This window comes from Drosophila nasuta, chromosome 2R (assembly GCF_023558535.2).
Source record: "Drosophila nasuta strain 15112-1781.00 chromosome 2R, ASM2355853v1, whole genome shotgun sequence".
In the NCBI taxonomy this organism is placed as follows: domain Eukaryota; kingdom Metazoa; phylum Arthropoda; class Insecta; order Diptera; family Drosophilidae; genus Drosophila; species Drosophila nasuta.
This window is the reverse complement of record NC_083456.1, coordinates 1,201,090-1,221,763: the sequence shown is the minus strand read 5'-3', so window position 1 is coordinate 1,221,763 and position 20,674 is coordinate 1,201,090. Positions and strand designations below refer to the sequence as shown.

Sequence of the window (20,674 nt, the reverse complement as noted above, 5' to 3'; positions counted from 1 at the left end):
GGGAAGTTTGAGCACGATTTTATGATAATATGTAAAAGCGATATAGCGAAATATGCTCTTTGCATCGTTATGTACATTTTTGTATTTTAGCAATTTTTTTTCAAATGATTTTGATTTACAAAACTTACCGGAACTGAAATGTGAGCGTTTAGTTTGTTCATTTTCCGGATCGGAATCAAGCGGCCTTTTGCGAGAGTCGCCAATCTCAGGACTTGGACATGTCTCCATGGCAGCGTCTTCGGCCATTTTTAAGTGAATGGTGCTGGCTTTGAATTTGTTTTTATGGGTTTGCTCTTCTATTGTCTTATGTCTTTTTCGATTCGATTCGATTCGATTCGATTTGTTTGTCTGTTTGTTTGATTTTTGATTTCTTGAGTTGTATCAGTAGACTTGATGTTTATCAATGGAGGCTTGAGTTCTCAGCAGCGCCTATCGAGCGGGTGATCAATGTAACTACAGAGGCTTCTCTATCTTAAGAGTTCGGCAATTCGCATTTGAATGCGCTCCAATGATGGCGCCTTGTTTTAGGTATGACTGAATCCTTCAGTTTAAATAATATCTTTATATATGTATGTAGTGTGCATAAGCTATCGCTCGGCTTGCAGTTACACCAGATTATTCAATATTTTCGTCAAAGCCTCTAAATATAATCTGTAGACATATAATCGATATCTATGTATATATGTATGTATATACCCTAATTAGATATATGTTCGTGTTGTCCTTCTTGAATTATTTGTTTATTGATTGATTTCAATTTTCGGTTTATTGCGTGACGATTTGAATTATTATAAGAGTATGTATTTTATTTAGTGTTGGTTTTGTTTTTTTTGAGGTTTTGGTGGTGGAATGTGCGAGTTATTTTTGTAAACGTTTATATGAAAAAAGAAAAAGAAAAAAATATTTATGAGTGAATTATGCAGCAATAATAAATATACATACATACAGTAAACATTAAGGCATCATATGTAATAACGGATAACACATTTTTATATATGTATATAGTATATGTAAGTAACATACGATTTGTATATGCATATCAAAAGTCAAATTGAATAATGCACTTTTCAAATTATCGCAGTAAAAGATATATTCATGTGAGTCTATAGAGTTGAGTTGATAGTTGTGGCTAATTGAATGACATATACAATTAGATTAACACAAAACACTTTGGCTATATACAGTATGTGAGAGTTCTTAACTTGGTTTAAAGCGGGGCATTCAATTAACAGGCTGTAGGCTGTAGGCTGTGGTCTGTGGGCTGAAGGCATAAAACAACAGGCGATAAAGATATTTGGCAGGAAATGGAAGACATGGGCCAGGCAGGCAATGCAGTGAACAATGCAGTAAGACGACAATTGTTATAAGCAAGAAAAAAGCATGAGCACGATGACATTCGTAATTTCTTCTTCTTTTTCGTCTCCGTCTCCGTTTTCTGTGTACAGTTGTCTGTTTTATGTGTGTAGATTGGGATATATCAATATGAAGAATTCTCACCCATCAAATAATAATGCAAAAAACAACAGCATTCATATCATATGAGTAGTTTAATTTATTTTAATTATCAAATCAATGCCTACTATTCTTACAGTACTCTTACACAGTATACACACACACACACACACACACGCACATCTTCCCCAGTGTCTGTGTGCTATTATGTCATAGCCCCTGGGGTCTAGACGAAAGTCTAGTAAGTGGATATTGAATTGTAGGATTTTGTGTAATTTGAAGTTTCATTGATTTCACGCACGTGACAATGAAAATCACAATTTGCAAACTGATTAAGCATAGATTGCTTTTTTATGATTTCACTGCTAATTAAATATGTGACAACAACTAACAACCAGTACAACAACAACAATAAGCCAAGAGAAGCGAATTTATTTATTAAAATGCTGTTTAATTATACAAATATTTTGATCGCGCAGGTTGACGTTGTTGTTGTTGTTGTTGTTGTTGTTGTTGCTGTTGTTGATTCTATTGCTCCGAGTACCGACCACAATAATATGAATACTCGGAGTGCAGGTTTGCGTGTGCATGTCAATGTGTGAATGTGAATGTGTGTGTTTGACAACAAACGACCTTGACCATTAAATACATTTCTGTCCACTGAGCAGCGTAGACTGCAAAGCAAAATAAGCAATAAACGAGATGGCAACGCCACAAAACAACACATCAAGGCAAACGACAACTACAACAACTGCTGATGTTGAGAAAGCAGACATGGAAAACAAAAGAGAGAGAGAGAGAGAGAGAGAGAGAGAAAGAGAGAGGGAGATGAAGATGAAGAGCCAAATTGCCAAGGTGTTCGTCAAGCAGACATTTTGATACGCAAGCAGACCTACATATAGGAGAATCTACAATATCTACTGTGTGAGATGCTTATTCGAATAGATATGCAAACATATTTCAGGTCTTCACGATTTGAGCTTTTCGCTTTACGCTTACGTTTTTCTCGCTTTTTGCTCGCTTGTTTTATGGCACCTGTCACGACAGACAACCCAAAAACCACACAAAATTTGCATTCACTTCGAAAATTAGTAATCAACGAAAGCAAAAACTAGTGAACAATTTTTAGACATACAGACTGATCGCAGAACAAGTTTTGTTTTGTTTTCTTTTTTTTTTGTTAGGCAGCAAATAATTCAGTTTTTAGAATCAAGTAACGAGGCGCGACAACCAGTTGCTTTTGCGCGTTTGGAAATTCAATTAATTTAATGATATTTTAGTTAAATTCCCCATTTCGTATACCTATATACATACAGTCATATGTACATATATACTTAGATAGGGCACTAACAAAATGCAGTTTTTTATAAATGAAATATTCTAGCAGCAGAAATTTGGATGTGAAAAGTATTCTTGACACGCTCTGACATTCTAACATTGCTTGCTCCAAGCCCTCTTCAAGGTCCCTTTTGCATCCAGTAAAATCACTTAATGTTTGAATGCATACAAATACACATAATACGACGTCCGTTAGACCATTAAGAGAGGCTTAATATATGTCACAAGCCATAAACAATTATTGCCCTACTTTCACTCAATTTGCTATTTAAAATATTGCAATATTTTCTGTACTCCAAAGTGACGCATTAACATTAAACTAAAGAACCCTTTTTTAGTTAGGATATCACACGATCGCTCAACATTACATAAGTTACCTATTTCTGACATTTGTCCTTAATTTGAATGAAATCAGAAAAACCTTTACATGGCTTTTAGGTATTTAATCTTTAATCTTTAAGTCATTTCAATAACATTGTGGCTACGTGTGTTTCACAAAATATATAAGAAATGCAGCCAAACCCTGTTTGGAGGACTTCTAAACCTGATTAATTGAAGCAGAATTTTTTATTTGAATTATTTTTCGGAGCGAAATAATAATATTACTATGTAAAGGCCTGTTTAGTTTACCTTCCATTATTACTGGAAGAATATATTAAGAGAGTCAAAAGATAAATATATTGCAAAGATTTAAGCGAAAGAGTATTTGGCATCGGTTTGAACGACACATCAATAAACTACAGCTGCAAATGGGTTAATGGTGATGAATACGAAACAGCTGTGGCCGAGGTATCTTGCACTTTTTTCTTAATGAAAAGTGCATTTCAGTCACAGCATTCAAAAACGAGAATAGCAAAATATATTTGAAGGTCACAAATCAACTTATTAAACTTGTTAGGTTTTATAATTATAAAAAAAGAAATAAATATATATCAAGAAGTGGGCTTGACTGTGAGATACCCGGTACACATTTTCAAGAAAACAGAAATATAGAACGTCGAGTATGCTCTACTGTGAGATGCCAACTACCCATTTTCAATAAAACCATAGTCTAAAAATATACCATATTAATATACCCAAAAAATACATAAAAATATATCGCTGATACCTTCAGCTGCGCTTGAGCCCAATAAAACTTCAGCATGACCTTAATAAATCTGCAAATGAACATGAACTCTCAATGTGATTGTCACCATACCCGCTCTTTCATTGCATAGAGTCATAGTACTCGTACATGAGTGTGTAAACTATAAATTGTTTTTTATCAAACTCTTATGTACTCGCTTCGTACGAAAAGCAGTCCATCTTATCTCGACGAGCGCCGTCGCACTTATCACTCCAACGCTGGCAAAGCCGATAAGTGTTTTCAGTTTATTTGTAGAGTGGAATGTATGGGTGTGTATGTGTGTAAATAAACGCGTATATAAACCGATTCCTCTGCATATGTATATGTCATACGTTGATAAGAGGATACAAGCAAGCGAAGGAAACAGCTAAAGCAGTCGCCGAAGCAATCCAAAGCAAAAGCTGAAGAAACAAGTCCCACAATTTGTCCCACTCATAATTTGTATATATGTATGTAAAAGCAAATCTAAAGCATCCAAAAGAGAAGGCCTGATCGAGTAGTTCGCTTTCAGATCGATCCCTTTGAGAGCTTATATGTTGCATCGCCGATAAGAACAGAAACGTTTTCACATATTTCAGACATATTTTGCTTATTTGTTGCGGTGCTGCAATCACCAGCGAACCCCACTTGGGGCTCATTTAACTAATTGTTAGCTGCATAAAACACTCAAGGGCTTGTGTCTCTTGGCACTTGCCACTTGCCACTTGCCACTCACATTGATATCACGGCTTGAGGTTTGTTTTGTGTCCAATTAAACTGCACAGTGCACTTGTAACATGAAACTTGACGATGTTTTACAACCGCATTCGTTAAACGCTAAATTTTCTCTAGAGGCGAAGCGAGGCGAGGCGAACTCGGGTCCGTGAAAATCGAATTCAACTAATTTCAAAAACTGGCAACAATTAAAAACGAAATGGATTTCAAGCGAACGTTATGCACTCACACGTCCACACACTCTCAAAGGCTGGCTGAGAGCCATACGAGCATCAGCGGTCATATGGGGAGAACGAGGGACCAAGAGAACAAGGGAGAGCAACAAATGAACGAGCCAGACAAAGAAAGAGAGAGAAAGAGAGAGAGAGCTAAAGAGAGCCACAGAACAACAGGAGTGTAGCTGCCCTAGTTTGTAGATAATTTATCTAGCAGTTGACAGTTGGCAAAGTGTTTGCTCAGCCGCTCTCTCTAAAATATATTGAGTGTGTGAGTACTCGTATGTCGTATCTGAGAGCATCTGCGACTCTCCGACACTATGAGTATTTACTGTGCTGTGTTATCAGTAAATAGTTTTTATTATACTCTGAAAATGTTGAAATATTGAAAATGAATAATTCACATTTTTATCACAGCAAATTTGAAAATACAATCAACTCTACATATCAGATATTCGATTTTAGTTATAACTAAGGCCCATGATATCTTTCACCCCAAAAATTTGTTTTGATTTTCCTGCTCTTCTACTGGTTGCCGCTGCCACATAGCTGATAAGCGACCATCATCATTGAAGCAGCCTAAAACTCAATGAATCTATGAAATCACAGTAACGAGATGAAACTATTTAGCTCTGAGAATCTTGTATGATCACATATCTCTAAGGGTATCGAGTATTCGGGGTACAAAATATAACATTTTCCCTTGTTGAGATACTAATCTGCTGACACAAGTCATAACAAATAAAAACGGATGCTCAATTGTTAAAATATCGCTTTGTTTGTCTATTTGGATGTCATTTATCGCCTTTTTGTGGTCTCAGCAATATCTGTTGACAGATATGCCGTTAGACTTCTATTTCGAAACGTTTTTATGTTACATCTTATTCCTATAAATATGTACATATGTATGCACATATAAAATACACACTTTTCATGTGTGTGATAAATCGAGATGTATTCGACTTTGGCTCACAAAGAAGTCGAAACAAACGAGAATGCAACTTATTTGTATGCAACCTTTCAACAAGTGCTCCACAGTTTTCTTTGATATATTTCAAAACACCTGTGATAAGTTTTGGACTTTTGTAGACGTCAACAAATGATCACGTCAATCAATTGAAAATGCAGCTCGAAACACAACAGAAATTCACAGATGTCAGAAGGATGAATTTGTTTTTGAGCGAAGAGAAAAGGGAGGGTCAAAAGGGGTTTGCAGCACGCTGCTTGGCGCGACATTAATGACAACGTGCCGCTGGCAAGGACATTGGCTTTGCATACTTAAGGAGGCGCCAAAAATGAATGAGCCTGCAAGAATCATGGCAATGGAAAGAGGACAGTGGAGAGTGGACAGTGGACAGTGGACAGAGGACACAGGACGATAAGGGTAATGAAGACGAGAGAGAGCGAGTGCGAGCAATTGAAGGCGACCTCGTTGACTTTGTCGGCACGTGCTCGGAGGCTCGTGAGTTGGGGAAATAAATTTGTATACGAGTAGTTCGGCTCTCATGTTTTCTCTCGTCCAGTGTCCTGGCTCCTAAAAAAAGAACTCAGCTCGCATATGTAAGCAGTTATTTTTGCTTTCATTGTTTTCTTTGTTTGCTCTGAATTCTGGTGCCTCGCTTCGCCTTGTTTCGCATGCCACATGAAAAATGAAAGCGAAAATCAATAAACGAAGCACGCGATATATAGAATTAGGAACAAACAACGCTCACTGACTCCCCATCGTAATAGTAGTCCATAGTAGTCTCTGAGGAGTTCAGGAATCGCAGCATCCGCAAGTGAAGGGTTCATATTCCATCCCGCAGACAAGTGGGATGAGATATGTATATTAATACTGACAACCAGGCAGTGTCATCAACCAACCTTATTTGACGTCGTCGTCGTCGTCGTCGACGTCTATTGAAGTCAAATAAGTGGCCAGGTTGCCACCCCAACTTCCAATCCCTGAGCCCTGTACTCTGTACTTAGAGTCGAAAGTGGTTCTTCAGCTTGAGTGTTTGTACTCAAACTCTGCCTCCACCTCGGTCTCCTCCTTAGGCGACTGCCTGTTTACAACCTTTCTTCATATAATTTATGCTCACTGCAAGCCCTTATCCCTGCCCTAGAAACAGCGGCATGTTTTCCCCTATATCCTACACTATTTTCGTCGCTGCAGATTTTTCCTTACTTCATACAACACACACTCTTAAATGTAACTAGTGAATTAAGCGGATTTGCCAGGATCGTCAACTCATCTAGTCAGACACATACATAGTTGCTAAGCTACTCTGCATCTTAAATTCCTGACTTAAATCGCTTGGTTGCCATGGATTTTGGCTTTAGATTTCTTTGACTCGGCTCAGAGGTCTTTTGTTTAGCATGTCGATTTGGTGTCCGTTATATGTCTGCCAGAGTAAGAGTATGTACCAAGGATATGTGCACACACACATACACACACACATACTCATAAATAAATGAAGAGGCTGGCCTTATTCGTGTCGCTTCCCTACGAGACTTAAAAATGATGCACCGCCTTAGAGCGTGGAGTAATTGAAGATGAACGCAGTGTCATCACCATGAGCTGTTAGTGACCAAATTATAATAATTAATAAGTAAATTAAATTAGAATTTTATATCAGCCACTGATTGCCTATTGCATAATACATATGTATGTATGTAAGTATGTACGCTACATATGTATGTGCCTTAAGTATGTGTTTGCGAATGTAGGAACTGACAACTTGGGGGCAAACACACTCTTGATTAGGGCCAATGGCAAAGCTGATTTAGCCTTCTTTATGGGTGTCATTAATATTATAATGAGTATTTTGTACACATATGTATATACATACATCGATTCATAAATATGTACGTACGATGCATACAAAACTGCCAACCAACATATTTTGTGCAAGGGTCAACCAATTTGATCGTTCAGCTCAATATAGGTGAAGGCTAAGCTACGTAATACATATGTATGTACATATGTATGTATGATATGTATGGGCAAGAGAAATAATACAACAAACAAATTACCAAAGCGGCAATGCCATCGAAATATTATTCGACAAGCAAAACCAAAAGTTAACTTAATTCAAAAAGGCATGAAAGCAAAAAAAAGATAATCAAAATCAAAAAAAAAAAGAACAGAGAATATACTCAAGGTATGGCAAATATGCAGAGGCGAAAACAAAATGCAGCAACTCGCAAAAACTGACGAATAAAGCCAGAGCAAGCGAGCAAGAGAGTGCAGACTGCAACTGAGATTAAGAGAGCAAGAACAGTCGAAAAGAGCGAGACGAAATGGAAGAGAAGAGAGAAAGAACGACTGCGCAGAACATGCACATTGTCAGCTCAGCTCCAATAGACGAAAAGCACCAACCAGCACAGTACCGCGTAGCATTTAAATTTGCCCTGCTTGCTTGCCTTCTCGACGTCACGAAAACTAACTTATAAGCGCACAATTAGGCCAAGCGAGCAATGGCGACGACGCAACGTCGGCGTTAGCATCGGGGATTGGAAATGCGGCAGAGAATGCGACAACGACGCCAGCAATACTGCAGGCTGCTGGGCAGCATATAAAGCTGGAACCTTTATGAGTGTGTGTGTGTGTGTGCGTGTGTGCACTCGTGCATGTGTGTATGCAAATTACTGTGACAAGCAAAGCACAACACAACACAACACAACCCGAAACTATGTCGCTGGGTCGCCTTGTCAATACTCTTGTGTTGTTGTAATTGTGTATCGTAGGTGTATAGTAGGAGTCCGACGGCGGAAGCGGTTTCACTTGTGTGGTTAGCAGGTTGAGCTGCTCCAGGCATCAAGTGCTCTGGGCAAGAGGTGCGTCTATGAATTATCCATAAATAATTCAGGAATTATCCATAAATAATTTCCGCAGCCCTACTATCACTATCCACAGCCTCCTAGTCAGCACGGCTAAGCGTCAAGAAAGAAAAGCAAGCCTTTTATTTGAATCTATCATCAAGCACTACTTAGTTTGTGAGGTACATATACATACATACATCATGTATTGGTGATGATGCTGTGGGCGAACTTTATAATAATATATCACCATTTTTAGAATCGACAGCCATACATAATTCGGACTATGTTCCTGTACCTGTATATTCTAAGGTATCTGGAATTCTAGACTATGTACATATATCTTGTCTTTTAGAGTCCTTAGGGAACAGCTACCATGTTGAAGAACTAAAATGTGAATGCAAATGAATGTCGCGACAGTTACCCGACCTTGCAGCTAACTATTGTCTTCTAAGAGTTCTAAGATCGAATTGCCGTTAAATTAAAAGTAAACATTTTGTGTTTTCATTCCTATTTGCCCCAATTGCCAAAAGAGCGAAAGGCAAGAAAATACATACATATAGTAAGTAACTATGGCTTAGTTATGTCAACCCAATTACGCTCCGCTTGACAATAATTTAGGTTTCTGCAACCCTTTAAATATATATCATCGATGCCGTTCGATGCTTTTGTCAGTTATTTACTACGTACATATGTATGTATGTCTGACAATCACTTTTCACAACGACATATGATTTAAATGATAATATAAAATGTGTAATCACCTTTACAGAACCTGATTCAATTAGTGGACAATTAAAAGAAAAGGCATAAACAAAACATCTAAGATGAACAACTTTAATCGTCCACTTAATTACAAACAAATTGATCCGACTCAAAGCGAAATTGAATTTGAGTAGAACCATTTTAACATATTCAATTAATTGCAATTTCACTTGTAGGCATTTTACAAGAATATAATCGAATCAAATCGATATTTCCAAAAACTGAATAAAATAAATATATTATCCAGATTGCATTTCTAACATAATATTGTTTTTGTAGGAACTGAGCGAACAAGAAGCCAGGGAAAATGGAGTACACTCGTATTCCTCATCCTTCATATATTTGCAATTCCTATTAATTGATCAAACTCGTGTACTTTAAGGCATCGGGTATAAAAACCACTCTTTAGAAAGCTCACGCTTTGGCCCCGTAAATCAATTGGTAGCTCCTAATGGTGTCAAGTCTTTTGTCTGTTGCCAAATAGTTTAACAACGTGACATATGCAAGAAAAGGTTAGTGTGCAACTAGTTTACATAAGCCATGTAAATAGTTTGACCATGTTAGGATGTTACTCGGACAGAAGACAGGAGAAATCATCATTCTCTAATCCCGATCTCGATTTTGACTACTGGGTCTGTTCTAGGGAAGTGCTCATTTACCTTCGCCTAATTAAAGCCCTGCTCTGGTAAATGTGGGTTGTGTCAGTTGTTGTGAAGCGCTTTCTCGGAGCAATTCTACTGATTACGCAACATGCGATAGATGAGGAACAAGTGGCGTGAAAATGGAATTGGGAATGGGATGTGTGACGTGCGACGTGTGATATGGAATGTGGAATGTGGATTGTGGAAAGTGGAACATATATCACAAAGAAAGATTAGAGAAGAGTAGAGGGCAGTTATAAGTGAAACAAAACGACAAACAACAAACAATTTAATTCCAATTTGCATTTTACAACAACAATAACAATTCGGCAGCAATACCAGATGCAACAGTAGCAATATATAGAGAATCAAGTGTTGGGGTCTGACAACACACGAGTGAATTAGCGAACTAGACTAACAAACGAGAAACTAGAAGCAGTTGAAATAGGGGCAGAGAGGAAGCTACTCAGCCGAGCACAGCTAGGAGTGACTTTGATTAGCTCAGATCGTTGGGCATGTGGACATACACACATACACACATACATACATACATACATACGTGTACCTACATACATACACATTTGTGTATTACATTCGTATGCATAATTTGATTAGATTATTAAATGATGAGCACGAAATGGAATACAGACAACTATATATACATATATATATATATATATGTATAAGATCATATATATATTTACTTATGCATTGACATATGTATGTACATATATGTAAGTATGTATTTATATACGTACATATATGTATAGGAAGAGACAAAGAAACTGAAGTACGTATTTGGCACCTAAATTGTAGAATCAATTTCACCATTTTCATATCATTTCTGACTGTGCTAAATTGAAATTATTTAACATATATTGTATGTAGTACTTGTATGTATTGTATATGGACATATAATTATATTCACCTTTTTGCAAGGAGTCGTGCATACAGCTGCAATTTATCGAGTGCGGTTCTATAAATGTACTATATATGTTGCAGTTTTATTTTATTGTTTTCCGTTAATTCTTATTTGTTTATGCAAAGCGTTAGTTTCTTTTTCTGTTATAGTGGTTAACAAATGTTACTTAGGTATACACTTGCGTCTAATTTTATTATAATCGTCTTGTATTAATAATATTTCATTTTATACACACGATTTTTTCTGATGGTGTTCTTGGGGTTCGAGTTGTTGTTGATATAGTTGATGCTGTTGTTGTTTTTGTTGATATTATTGATATTACTCTCAAAAAGCGTGTGACTATTTTTATTATAATTAGTGTTATTAATTTTGTAGTGGTAGTAGTTGTTGCTGTTGTTGTTGTTGTTGTTGCATCTCTTGTTATCACTAATTTTAATGGTCACTCACTGACACACATATAGTAGACATATAATTAGTAAAAATTCAATGCATTTAATTGGTTATATAAACCCAAACTTTTTTGCATCCAGCAAATCGACACGAACACGAGACACGAGCACGAGACACGGGACACGAACACGAGACACGCACGCACACTCGATAGTCAAAATTATTGGAAATCAACAAATTTGTTTGCATAGCAATTCGAAATGCACTGACTTAGCACAAGGCGTCTAAATATCTTAAAACGGAGTCTAAATTAAGTAAGAGTTCGTTTTATCAACGTGTAAACATTGCAAAGGCACAAACACTGGGCAAATGCAATAATTTAAAATATAATACGCCGATATTTTTGTTGTTTTTCACAGTTTTTTACGAATGCGTCTGGCGACGAATCTGCGTGCTCGGCTCCGCCTCACGTTTGAATCTAACGCCATAAAATGATGTGGACTGGCACGATGCCGTTGGATTTTATAAACGTAAACGGACTTGCGCAGTGAAGAGTCCTCGATACTTTTCTCTTTTCTGTTCTGTTCTGTTCTGTTCTCTGGCATCGACACACTTAGCAAACGAAGATGGCGCGTAGCCGACTATTCTCTACCATATTTCAACAAAATCAATCGATTTGGCCTGAAAATCAACTTTACATTGACACTTACACACACACAAATTAGAATTAGAAAAAACACTAGCTTGGCTTGATCAACATCACCCAATCGTTATATCGAGTTTGCTCGATATATGAACAAAAGTATTGTTTACACATTGTTATTGTATGCACATGCACTAGTCAAATATTGTATATGTACATACATATGTACATATATCCCTAGATCACACAACTACAACACAATTCAACTTTTGGCAGCAGAAAGTTTCTCTTATCAATCATCTGGCTCTCAGCTGTACATACAGCAGATGACGTCGTAAAATGTACATATGTATGTACATATGTATGTATGTATGAATGTTGCCACGTACACGTGTTTCTTAAATCAAATCAAATCAAATCAGTCTGCCATTATATGCGTATCTATCAATTCGCGCGCATTTCGAAGCTCACATTGAATTTAAGCAGATTCCGATTTGCTGTTTCCCCTCAAATTCTAATTTTTCATTGAACTGAAATTGCGCTGTGGCCTGTTTGTTTTAAAATTTATTTCAATTATATTTTATGACATATGCATTTGTGTATGTATTAGATATATCTATCTGTATGTACGTGTTTAGGTGCTCTCAGTTTTGACGCCACTCGTGAGCTATCTTTCGTTCCAAAGTGCTCTCAGTTGCCTATCACTTGTTATTTATTAATATCTCTCTCTTTCTCGCTCTTCTCTCTCGCTCTTGTCGACTGCTTCTCTTTGTCTGGTGGTGTGTGTGCTCTTGCCATTTATTAGGGCACTAGGTTTTCATGCAAACCTCGGAAAACTGCTGCACACCAACACACATGCATACACACACACAGAGTCCGAAGCTGCGGACATTTTGGGGGCAACTTTTGCATTTCCTGTGCCTCTAAAAAGCTTTCAATATCGCAACAACTTGTCCACGTTTGACTTGAGTAAATTGAACTTGTATTGAATTCCAAAACCAAATTGTTTATGACATAATACAAAAAACAACTCGTATATACGAAATACTAATGCATTTCCATAAATATATGTACACACATACCATATACATATGTACATACATATGTACATATGTATGAATGCTTGAATTTGCTTAAATGTAAATGTTTGTATTTTTGAATGTAAAGAATGCTCACGCGCCATATGTTTTGAGCGCGATGGTCGGCGGGTGAAGGGCAGGAGATAGGAGGGAAGATGTCATGTTTGTTAGCTAAACATGTTACCTCGTGAGTGTGTGTTTAACAATAACGAGAAAAACTCGTTAGCAAAAGAAAAACATTTATATAAAATACAATCATACATTATGTATACGCGCTGTGTGCTGCTTTTTATCAGCAGCCACTCGGAGAGCAAAAGATAGGGCACTGAGCGAAGTCAACATTGAGAGAGAGAGAGAGGGAGAGAGAGAGAGCACCATAGAGCGAAACACAGATATTGAGAGTGAGAGGGAACAAATAGTAGAAAAAGCTTTGCCACACAAATACACATACATGTATTTTCACACACACGAAGTCACTTAACACGCAGAAACTTTAATGGTGTGTGAGTGTGGTTGCGCTGCTGCTTTGACACACTTTTATATGACTTCGTTGATTTAAATTTTTCGTTTTTACGCTCATTATTTGTGTACTCTCTTTGGGTTGGCAGTTTCTACTTCTACTTCTGCTGCTGACTGACTTTGTGTTGTTGTGTGTTACTTTTAGCTTGACATTTGACCATTGGAATGAGCTGAGTTGAGCTAAGCTGTGTTGTGTTGAGCTGAGCTGAGCTGAGCTGAGCTGGGGTGAGGTGAGGTGAGGTGGGCAGAAAAGAACTAAACTGAGCAAACCTGCTGAGGCAGTTTGTTTTTGCCAATAATTTTCACATGCTCGCTCCTTGTACCAGCTGCTGCTTCTAATTCGAAGCCAGCAGAGCACAGATTCATATTAGAAAATGTGATTGTTTTTGTTGGGCCAGCGAATAGATTTGTGGTGTTAATTCAATTTCGATCCATCGAAATCTCAACACACATTTTGTAATCTAGTGCAATATGGTTATAAAAGCACACACACAATTACGCTCACGCGTGTACTTATGTATGTACATACATACATATGTGCAAATGTATGTGAGTGTTGATTGTAGGTTTTGTTACGCGTCAAAAGTGTGGGGGCTTGCTTGGGTGTGAGTATTTATGTAACCAGCATGGCAGAGGCAATGGAAGAAGCAAAGCCAGACGTAGTGAGAAGCAAGTGAGCAAGCGAGCAAAATACTCATGCCAAGGCACACATACTTAGATACTTTTTTGGCATTGAAACAAAACGTAGTTCACAAAAAGCACACACACTATCACACGCATACACACACACACACACACATACGTTGAAGAACGCACGCATGCATACACATATAGATACGCACACACATCGATACAAGTTAGAAGACGGCATAAATAACGTAGAAGAAACAAACGCTGAACGCATAGACTCACTCACACTTGCCCACTTGCACGCTTCGACGCACACATACACGCGCAAAGAGCTTAGAGAGACACACACATGCATGCATATGTGCCCACATCTATGCATATACATACATAGGCATGTGTGTACATATGTAGTGTATGCTTGCAACTATAATTTAAGCGCGTGTGTGCACTATTTAATTAAATTTTGAACTGAAGTCGCGACGTTTGTTTAACTCAACAACAAAAATACTCCGAAGAATAACAACAACAACAACAACAACAACTACTACTGCATGGCCAATAATGGATTCTTATTGATTTTAGTTGAGCAAATGTATAGCACATATTTCCCAAAGATCTTTTTTTGATTAGATACTCGGCTATCGAATTCTTGTTGTATATTGTATACACATAGATACGCACATACGTATGTATGTATGTGTATGTACATGAACTTAAATGTGTCGTAGTTGACAACTGTGGACCACTTTAAATAATTGCATACATTAACACAGTACTATATTTAATTATTATTTATTGTTTTTATGATTGTGCACACACACTATCTGTACTTATTTAAGTACGCATGTAATTCATTTTAATATTGTTTAATAGTATGTACATATATAATGTGTGTTGCATATCAACAACAAAACTCACTGATGACGGTGCTCTGACTCTGACTGAACTCAACTGAACTGAACTGGACACTGAATGTGCTCGTTGTATCTGAACAATGTTTTGCCATGCACAAAATGCTTCTGTGCTTTTCTCTCTCCCTTTATCGCTCTCTCGTACTCTCAATCTCACAGCGTATTTCTGATTCTCTGTACAGCCGAGATTTCTATACAGAACTTAAAATTCCGATGGTGACGATGGTTAGTCAGTGGTTGCTCACACAGACGAACACACACAAAGTACTAACACACACTAGTAATAGCGTATGTGTGAGCAGAGAGCGCGAGAGGATTCTGTATCTGTGTCCAAATTTCAGAGCACGTTATTGTTGTATTAGTTTCAATTTTGCTTTCGTTGCCCATTTCAAATTGGAAAAGTTACCGAAAACAAAATGTGCTCAACGCACTCTCAAACTGGCGCTCTCTCAATACCTCATTCTCTGTTATGTTTGCTCTCTCTCTCTCTCTCTGTGATTTTATTCTCTTTCCGTTCACATCGATGTTATTGTCGCAGAAAACAACCACTTTTCGCTCCACTTGCACACAGCACTGAATCTGATTCAGTTGCACTTAGAATTGTATTCAATAAGATTGAATGAAAGAGAAACTTTTTTGAAACAAATTGGTAAATTCTAAGCAGCTATTATTTATTTCAATTCCTCATTTTTCCACAAAATGTTTCGTATATTACGAAATTGATTCATACAGATTTAATGACCACATTATGTTGATATTATTAACAAATCCAGACTGATAAGCAATGTCGATTGAACCGTCTACTTAAATACCGAATCCCAAGTATTCCACTTGGCTTCAATCTGAATTAAATTTCATATATCTGTGTAATAAATTCCTTTTGCGCTTTAGGTTATAAAACAAAAAAAAAATATAAAAATTTATAATAAAATGCGTTTTTTGTTTTAATTGACCAGCCCAATAAGAGCTTGAACCATTTTAATTTTACATTCCATTTGAGATTGTTGTCACTATGTTTATGATATTGCGAGTAGTTTAAAAGTTGATATTTAACAAAAATTAAGCATCAATAGATTGTAATTGATTACTTGAAATTGCGATACGTTACGATAAATATCACACAAAATATAAATTAACTTTATAAAATTCTATAGGTAAAAACCCTGTTGAACTTCCTGCGAATATTTTCATTAATGAATAATTCTTTGAAAGATTTTAAATTACGTAAACTGAGATTCAAATATGAGTTTTCATTGTTATTTGTTTCATGGTCAATAGTTAAGCAAATTAATAAATAAGTGTGGAGTGCCTTTCGCTAGTCATTAATTTATAGTACTAGTTTTTATAAGTTCAGCTGTGATTTTTGGCGCTAAAGCTTATAATGTACGCATTTGTCTCCATGGGGCAAGGAACTGGTGCGACTTTGTGTTCCAAGTTTTCTAGTATCTGCAGAAATGTTAGTGTGGATCTATGACAGCTAACACTTGGATCGTCACTATTTTGCAGCAAGTTACAAGCATTGAACTGTTAAAATGTAAAATATTTATATTTTTGTATACAATTAAATATATATGCATCCCGAAATTTACCTTGTCTTCTAAGCGTGCGTCACTACACTCCATCAGCTGGGTCCGATGTAATACACATCCGATGCGCTGAATATTCGCTGTGCTTTTTGATAGTCGTCGCACTACCACTACGTCCGTTGCCTCGTTGGCCGGTACGTGATCGTTTCCAAACACCTCCTGCGCCCCAGTCCACTCATTTTCCGAATATATAAATTTATCCAATGGATCTAGAAGAGATTGTGAAGCCCTGTACGCAGCGCTTGTTAAGTAACTGCCTGGATAAGCGTCCGGTGGCCGTTCACAACCGATGATCTTTTCAAGAACTATGCGATAAATATGTAGTACCGGCTTATTGTCTAATACGCCTTGACCTAAACCACGTTGATCATCGCTAGCCAATCGACGGTCTTGCATGATTTCCAGCTCACCCGGTGCCAAAGAGGAGCCTCCCAGCGGTTGTCCAGTTAACAGTGTCAGGCGCATGTTGGCATCCTCAATGAAGATAGCCGAGGGAACCGGATAATAGTTTGCCTGCAATGGCAACTTATCAAACCGTCGACGCTTTATTAACTGCAGTCCATTGAGATCGGTGTAGAAGGTTTCCCCGCTGTCAATATGTGTTTGCAAGCGCATCACAACCTCCGTGTTGTCGATGTCACCAATATTGACAAGGTTGCGTATTTCAGGAAAATCGTTGCCACGCAAAATGGTCTGATGTATAACTTGCGGCAATCCCACGCTCACATAAGACTCCAGTTCTCCCTCACTAACGAGCACCACAGGAGAAGCACCGTTCATCATTGAGAGTGCAGGTCCATTTGGCAAGAACAAATAGGCGCCCGACTTATCTCCATGTGAGCGTGTGCCATATTTAAGGAACTTGAGGTGTACTGGCACGTGAGGACTGTCCGGAGTAAGCTGCATTGATTTCAACATTCCATGCTCTGAAAATGCCAATGTGGGTCCAGAACCAACGCGAAGGGCTAACTCTCGATGATCCCCAAACTTGACGACCTCTGGATATTGTCCCAAAGACACAAATAGCGAATTGCTGTTAAGCAGTAGCTGAGAAGCGAATGATGTGTGGCTGCTTGAAAGAACATTATTGCAATTAAAGTGAATACTCTGAATCGGATGTTTATGTGTCATACTTACGTTGGCTTCGAATCGGTCACGGTTAACACGTAGGTGACTAGGCCCATTGGAGGCACGCGGGCCTCAAAGATAATTCGAAATTTGGTAGTGGATCCCTGCGGATTGACAGTCTTGCTAAGCGTGTCGTGGTGCCAGCTCCAAACGGGCGACACCTGCGCCTTGACAGTGTTGCCAGCCAAATCGCTGACACTTATGAACGGGCTGGATACATAGAAATCTACGAGCTGTTGACGCCAATGTGGCAATGTATTGTGCAAGACCACATGCTTGTTGGGTAGCTCTTCGCCCAGTATGATGGTAATGCGACTCTCCTCCACTCCGACACCTGGCCAGCGTGAATCATCCAAGGTAAAGTAATGGAAGTTGTAGTCAGGAGTGTAGATGGTGGGATTGGTCAACAGGCGATATATCGCTTGTTGCATCACAAAGTGGCAGGCCTTGAGCGCTTCTATCATACGCCTTTCGTAATCCAGCACTACATGCGTTTTGGCAGTGCCTGTGATGCCATCGTGATGCTGAAATAACGAGAGTTCTCGACGCGCCAACTCCAGTTTCTGGGCAAAGCCCGCATTCGAATCCCAGGGCTTCCAAGAATTCAACATTTCGGCAGCACGCAGATAGTGCATTAGAACGCGATCCATACGCTTATAATACGGACGCGAGGTGTAATAGCCACTCCAATAGTTATCGGAGCGATCCGCATATGTGAAAAAGTCACCACTTAGCGATGGAAAACTCTGCCCTGAACTGTGCACAGCATCAAAGTATTCCTGCAACGTACCAAACTGGGCCTCCACATTGAAAGCGTAGTGTCCGTTGATGTACTCGAAGAGCCTTTCATAGTTCACACGCTGCACATCCCATTCAGTATTCTGCTTGTAACGAAAATCATCGCCCAGCGGCACGAGGAGCGTATTCGTGCGATACAATTCGGCTTTCTTTTTCCACTGATCCACTAGGAGCTCCGAACGTGCTGCCACATTGTTGTCGTCGATAGCGCGAGGTGGCACTCGCCATGGGCAACTTAGGCCAAAAGAGCCGATGCGCTTAAAGTCGAACTGACAGCACACCTTGGGATCTGGACCACAAGTATGTGGAATATCGTATGAGTAAAAGGGCATCATATGGGTAAATAGAGCCGCATTGCCATGCGTCTCCCATATTTGACGCCAATAAAATTCGAGATTTCGCTGTTGTGCCAACTCTTTTTTCACCGAATAGTGCGTGCGCTGTATGAGAAGGTTCTTGAAGCCACTTCGTTGCAGCACATACGGCAGGCTGGGGCTGTGGCCAAATGGATCAATAGCCCATGATGAGGTGGGGGTTATATTAAAGTGTTCCTTTAACCAGGTTTGACCTTCGGTAAGCTGCAGCAAAACGTTGCGCCAATGTGAGTTCGCCTCGTCAGGCATTACCCAGCCACCCGTAACAAATTCCAATTGACCTTTCTTCACCAGCCTGCAAAGATACAAAAACAGTTCAATCGAAAATCAATGAAGTGCTATAATTTCCTTACAATTTCATTTGCTGCTTCTTATTCTCACCCAAGTCTTCGTAGAATCGAGAGAAATACGAAATTTCTGCCCAAATGAATTTCATATCTGGATTCTCAGTGAGATGACGCAAAGCATTTGACAAAATATGTTTCGTATCTGTAATTGGTCAGATTATTTAGGTATGACAACAAATATACATTTTTGCAAATATCGAAATGATTGGTGTCTCATTATGAGTACCGAATCTAATGTACCCTTAATTAGGTACGTGTTCTCTGCAAAAACATAAGATATTCGGAACAAATTATTACAAAATATGCGTTGCACAATCAGGCAGACTACTGAGGCATGAAGTTTAGTTCTTATCAAGAAAGTCCATCGCCACGTTTCATGAAACTTTAAACATTAAAAACAGAATTTTTTAACTTCACCTACCAGCGTTGTAATAATCTTCGAATGTTTGTATCCAGCCAGGATCGTTGTGGGAATGCGGCACAACGAATACCTTTAGCTTGTGGTGACTATTATACTTAAGCAGATCATATTTGATATTCCAGCCCTGCTTCCAGACACCACCATCCACATCCGCAAACGACATGCGATCGTACATTTCCAGCATTTGTATATCAACCTCTGGCACCTGCCTTACCACATCGTTGCACTCCTCGGTTTCGCCATCTCCCTGTATGTCCCGGTGCTCTAAGATATCCTTTGCTTTTGCTGGTCTCTTATCCAAACTTTGCCGTGCATTTCTGGACATTTCTTTACCATGTCCATGATTTTGGGCTTCATTTTCCTGGTGATGCAGTTTGCTTTCAAGAGCAAAGTAATTTGACTGAACAAATATGAATTAAGTTACTACTTGAAAACACACAAAAAATTCTCTTACCTTTTTCGCATTTGGAGCTGGGGCTGCAAAATTAAGGATCACATACAAGCTGAGAAAGATTAATAGGCAGCCACAGCAAATGAGAAGCGCAAAACGTCGACGAATGCGCAGCATTTCCGCATTAATTCAGCATTGATCCACACACCAATAGGTATAAAAACTATTTAAGAGGAAGCGTATTTTTCCGCATAAACAATTTGTTTAGTAAACCGATTATCCGATTCGACTACTAGGCTGGTAAAGCAATCGATGATTTTCGATTTATCAATATTTTTTATATTTCCAAAACATCGATATAATTTGTGAGAATAGATTTTAGCGATGTTCCCAAATGCGCGAAATCGTGTTTTTTCTCGAGCAACTCCATATAAAACAAAGTGCCTTGCAACAGTTTTCCGGCGACATTTCTGCAGTTTCCAG

At 38.5% G+C, this 20,674-nt stretch overlaps 2 protein-coding genes across 16 annotated transcripts in view; both read right to left on the bottom strand.

Annotated features, from left to right (window-relative positions):
• The window catches only part of LOC132786957 (RNA-binding protein Pasilla), a 35,877-nt gene extending 20,623 nt beyond the window's left edge, over positions 1-15,254 (bottom strand). Inside the window, exons 1-3 of one of the 15 annotated variants that reach the window (XM_060793751.1) lie at positions 15,154-15,187; positions 10,981-11,262; positions 129-726 (exon numbers count right to left, since the gene is read on the bottom strand). In XM_060793751.1, coding sequence (XP_060649734.1) covers positions 129-161 — 33 coding nt within the window. In that variant the 5' untranslated portion in view covers positions 162-726; positions 10,981-11,262; positions 15,154-15,187. Of the gene's footprint in view, positions 1-128; positions 727-4,631; positions 4,755-10,980; positions 11,299-15,153 lie in introns of those variants that run through there. The other 14 variants (XM_060793752.1, XM_060793757.1, XM_060793760.1 and 11 more) reach the window with 14 other exon arrangements.
• Positions 15,255-15,796: 542 nt separating this feature from the next.
• On the bottom strand, positions 15,797-20,489 carry LOC132786455 (alpha-mannosidase 2). The gene is made up of 6 exons (XM_060792986.1): positions 20,255-20,489; positions 19,801-20,200; positions 19,386-19,521; positions 17,870-19,327; positions 16,736-17,801; positions 15,797-16,670 (listed from the first exon to the last, which is right to left on the bottom strand). Exons 1-6 carry the CDS (start codon positions 20,366-20,368, stop codon positions 16,497-16,499), a joined length of 3,348 nt encoding a protein of 1,115 aa, XP_060648969.1. The 5' UTR covers positions 20,369-20,489; the 3' UTR covers positions 15,797-16,496.
• Between the last annotated feature and the right edge of the window lie 185 nt (positions 20,490-20,674).

What these genes read in the sequence shown, in the direction of transcription:
- LOC132786455 (XM_060792986.1), bottom strand. Translation starts at nt 20,368, where the DNA reads ATGCTGCGCATTCGTCGACGTTTTGCGCTTCTCATTTGCTGTGGCTGC. An exon ending in GTGACCGATTCGAAGCCAAC is followed by an intron (nt 17,802 to 17,869) that starts GTAAGTATGACA and finishes TCTTTCAAGCAG; the next exon opens with CCACACATCATTCGCTTCTC. An exon ending in ACGCACGCTTAGAAGACAAG is followed by an intron (nt 16,671 to 16,735) that starts GTAAATTTCGGG and finishes ACATTTTAACAG; the next exon opens with TTCAATGCTTGTAACTTGCT.